The following is a 4519-nucleotide window of genomic DNA, read 5'->3' as shown; positions in this document are numbered from 1 at the left end:
GTCTATGATAGTCATGTCAGGGATGGAGGGGAGGTATCCAAGCACACATGGTCCATCCCAGGACACAGATGCCTTCTGTGCTGCAGAGGGGCGTTGACGGATGTCCTGTACCTTCAGGGAATGAGTTGTAAAAGGTGAGGAAGGTGGGAGAGGGCCATGACCACACGTGTAAGTGTCTGTTGATATGCGCTTTTGGTATCGCTGGAGTACCTAGTCTGGTCTGCAGTAATTGTTGAGGCATATCCAGAGATTCACCTGCTACCATCGTGTACAATTTAAATTGAGGGTTGCTTTGTTGTTTTGGCTGCTGAATAAACTTCCTGAATTGAGTCACAACTTCATGGGTGCCTTCAAAAATGAAGCAGGCTCTATGATGGGCATGACAGACCGAAAACCAAAGTCTGGACAACGGAAATTTGAAAGGAATAGCCGAGTTACTTTTTAAACGTGAAATAAATAGCACTGGTGAAGGTAAACTGGAGCAGAACTGGTCCTACACAAGTTCCATGTATACTTCTCTCTGGGCACATGCAGCAAGCGTCTTTATGTATCGTCTGTGCTGGACTGGAAGAGCCGAGGCATTTTCTGTAGGTCCAACACCAGGGACTTTTTAGAACGTGGATGGAAATATTCCTTCTGATAATGTGGCATCTGTGGGGATGTGTGGAGAGGCTGGTGATACTCGTACATGCTAGTAACAAAACACGTCTATTTTTCTTTCTTAGCTTCCTTTACAATCTCTCTTCGTACGGTGGACAACATCACAGTTATGATTAAACTGAGACCCGGTGTTTCACCAAGCTGTCAAACTCGTGTTAAAAATGACATCAGGTCTGAACTCAAGATAAAGCCTGGGGAGAACGTGACTTTTACCTTCACTTGTAGTACTCCAGAGAAGTATTTCATCATGGAAATTCAGAAAAATATTGGTAAGATACAGTTTTTAAATTTTTCCCCCAATAATAATTTTCCTCCAGTAAAACTACATACCTATTTTTCCTCTTACTGTATTAAAGTATCCCCTGTAATCTTGGGTAAGAAGTCGTCTTTGGACACTGATAAATAACCCTGAATTACTGAAACTACGCATGTTAAACAAGTATTATGGCTGGCAGAATTAATGTTAATTTGACTGTTTTGGAAACAGTTAAGTGATAGTTTGTTGCATCAATTCCTTGCTGCCTTCCCTTCTCCTACAGTTTTTAAACCCATCAAAGAATCTTTTTTCCCTTCCAAAGCCTCTGAGCACTGATAATGATATATTACCCACATTATTAATTGAACAGCTTGATTGTGTCTGTAAGGGCAACAGAAACATTGAAGACATGCACGTGTTTCCTTATATTTAATGAACGTTATTGAAGTCACGAAACTGAAAATTTGGAAGTGTTGTAACTAAACCTTCATTTGCTTTGAATGTGATCCCTGGTGTATGTATGTTAATGTACTTTTTAATGGCATGAACACGTGCTACTTTTCAACAAGATCCCAAACTTCATTGGGCATTCAGTCTTTGGTAACATCTTTGCTATTTTTGGGGTGGTGTTCAAGGATAGTTCTCTTCACATTTTGGAGTTTTATTCATGTGGTTCATGCAGATAGTAATGTTCACAATATTTCATTACATATTTGTAAGATGCATTTGTGATATTTCTTCTTTTAAGTTGGAGCCTAGACATAAATTAAAGTATGCTTATTTTTAGTGTCCAGCTTGAAATACCAATCATCTGGATTTTTCAGAGAAAAGTTTTCTAGGTTCTCCCCAGAATCCTGCAGTGGCAGTTGTTGTTACTCATCACTTCTGCAAAACCTGGGCCACAGGTTGTTCATCAGGGCACCAAGAAAAAGAAGATACAGTTCACGGCAAGAAGTGGAAAACTTAAAGATGAATGTTTTGCCAGGAATTTTCTGAACGAGATGTGATAAAATCGGTTCTCTAGAGCCATGACTTCCAGCTCTCCTGATGTTGAATTTCACCCTTCTGCTCATTCAGCTCTCTACCCTGTTCAGTAAATACCTTCTAAATTCTTCAGCAAACAAGGTGGGGATACTACAATGAATCCCTTCTATTAGTCAGCCTGACTAAAGCAGGTTTATCCTGTCTACTTTATGGGCTAGGAGTCCTGTTTAGAGATAGCATGTGACAATGTTATAGGACTGGTTTTCAATGCATATAGAAGTTAAGAGCAACCTAAAAATTGTGAAAATAGCAATAAAGCGGAAAGTGTCAAATGCCTTATTTACTTGAATGCTTTCCATAGTGTATCACGGCTGTTCTCTTTCTGCATTTAGACTGTGTGTTGGGTCCGTGTCCCTTTGGAGATGTTCATCTTTACCCACCGGGGCTACCTCGCCTTAACAGGACTTTCATCTGGGATGTGAAGGCGAGTACAAAGGCTGGACTTGAACTGAGATTTTCTACCCCGTGGCTAAGACAGATTGAACCAGGAGAGACGTGCCCAGATGTCGTTAGCTACAACATCAACAGCTGTATCGATAAGGCCACAGTCAACATTGGTACCTTCTGCAGGAACGGCTCCGTGTCTCGCATCAAGCTGCTGGGAGGAGTCGTCATGTCTCTGCACCTCCCATGGGACTCGCCCCTCACCACCTCGGGCTTCAGCATAGCTAACAGGGCTTCCATAAAACGTAAGTAGAGAGTAGTGTTTCCTCACCTGTCATCGCCTCGTGCAGATTGCAGCAGAATTCTTTAAACCTTTCTTCTCAGGTAACCTTCTAGTTTTGGTGCTGCTACCCCTAATTCCCTTCCACTTCACCTTTTCTAAAAGCCGTTGCTGTGTGGTTTTTAGTTTGGTAGCTGTTGCTCTTCTAGTGTCAAAATATCTTCGTTTGATCGGTTATCCTAGTAATTACAAAAACTGTTGTGAAGCTGCTTTTGGTGCGCATTACTCATTTTCAATTGCTTTAAATTTCCTAAAACTTAAACATACTTGCGCTGTTGTTTCTATTTTTTCAGCTAGGTGAGACTAGACAGCATAATTAGAATAAGCCAAGAGTTTTTTGCTGGTTGCAGTGTGTAGTTGGATTTGTTTATTTTTAAATAAAGCTTCCTTAACTTGCTGGAGTCTCAAACAAATGCCTCTCTTCAGGAGAGGAAGGTGGGAAAAGGGGAAGCAGTGCCTGGAAGGCACAGGAGGCTGCTTAAATACAGCTATCTGTTTCAACCTGCACAGTAACATAAAATGTTGTGTAATAATCTTCTTAAAATACCTGGAATATTATATAGCAATCAGTGGGTTACTTTGTGATCTCGTGACAAACGCTCTTTAGGAGATGTTCTTGTGCTTTACTTGATTTCTGCAGTTGTTGCCATCAGTTATAGAAGGGACCTGGTCCAGGTTCGAGCTTCTAGAACATGAGTTTTTGTAATTCCTGGCACTCCTCCCCCTAGAGTGGGTCCATAATCTCTGTACGCAACTTCATGCTGCCAAGAGTCATCCAAGCATGAAGTGTCTTACACGGTCTTCATGGTTCACGTTCATGTTTTATCATGCGTATTTGAGGCTCTTTGCTGGCGTGCTCTTGTTAGATCTGGGAGGTTTTTGGACAGAGAGCTCCGTGCCGGTATAAAAGCTCACATCTTTTGTTTCCCAAAACCCAGTGAAGCAGAAGCAGTTGTAGGTTGCGTATTTGCTCTTGTAAAGCCAGGACCAGAAGTAGGAACTGGGATATTTCCTTTCCAAAAAATAAAGGCCTCTCCGTCCATGTGTTTGAAAGGTAAACCCACTAAACTGAAAATACAGCATTAATATATCCCTTACCTTTTCTGTAATTGAAAACAAAAGCATCAACTCAAATATATGTTTTAATCTGAGGGCTTTGTAATAACCTAACCTGTAGCTGAAATGGATGATCTAACTGTCAAAATAAAAATACTCTGCTGCCAGCGTGCTGCATATGCCAGTGTGTCGTCTTTAATTGCAACTTGTTTTGTTTGGTTCCCCCCCCTCATGTTTTAGGGTTATGCATTATTGAATCCATTTTGAAGGGGGAGTCTTCAATCACCCTGATGTCCCCAAACTATCCGCTCGGCTTTCCAGAAGATGAGCTCATGACGTGGCAGTTTGTGATTCCTTCCAACATGAGAGCAAGCGTGTTTTTCCACAACTACAGCCTCTCCAACTGCGAAAGAAAAGAGGAGAGGGTGGAGTACTACCTCCCCGGCTCCCTCAGCAACCCAGAGGTGTTCAAGCTGAGCGACAGCCAGCCTGCCAATATCGCTGGCAGTTTCAACCTGTCCCTGCAGGGCTGCGATCAGGATGCCCAGAACCCAGGCATCCTCCGCTTGCTCTTCCAAGTCGTCGTTCAGCACCCGCAGGTCGATGAGAGTAAGTACCTGCCTGCCCCTTCTGCTGCTTTTGCTTACAGGCGCCTGGGCTGAGCACCTGTTGTGGCTTAACCTCAGTCGGCAACGGAGGTGGCACCACGCAGCCACTCCCTCACTCCCCACCCCCCCGGTGGGATGGGGGAGAGAATTGGCAGAGCAAAAGTGAGAGAA

General features: G+C 42.9%; 1 protein-coding gene across 1 annotated transcript in view; it reads left to right on the top strand.

Moving 5' to 3' along the window:
• Positions 1 to 688: 688 nt before the first annotated feature.
• CDCP1 (CUB domain containing protein 1) overlaps positions 689 to 4519 on the top strand; it is a 14308-nt gene continuing 10477 nt past the window's right edge. Inside the window, exons 1-3 of the mRNA XM_009331341.1 lie at positions 689 to 929; positions 2293 to 2649; positions 3981 to 4349. Of these exons, the coding sequence (XP_009329616.1) occupies positions 689 to 929; positions 2293 to 2649; positions 3981 to 4349 (967 nt within the window). The remainder of the gene's footprint in view (positions 930 to 2292; positions 2650 to 3980; positions 4350 to 4519) is intronic.

Source organism: Pygoscelis adeliae, unplaced genomic scaffold (genome assembly GCF_000699105.1).
Source record: "Pygoscelis adeliae isolate BGI_AS28 unplaced genomic scaffold, ASM69910v1 Scaffold199, whole genome shotgun sequence".
Lineage (NCBI taxonomy): Eukaryota > Metazoa > Chordata > Aves > Sphenisciformes > Spheniscidae > Pygoscelis > Pygoscelis adeliae.
The sequence above is the reverse complement of the archived record's forward strand: the minus strand, read 5'-3'. Positions and strand labels throughout refer to the sequence as shown.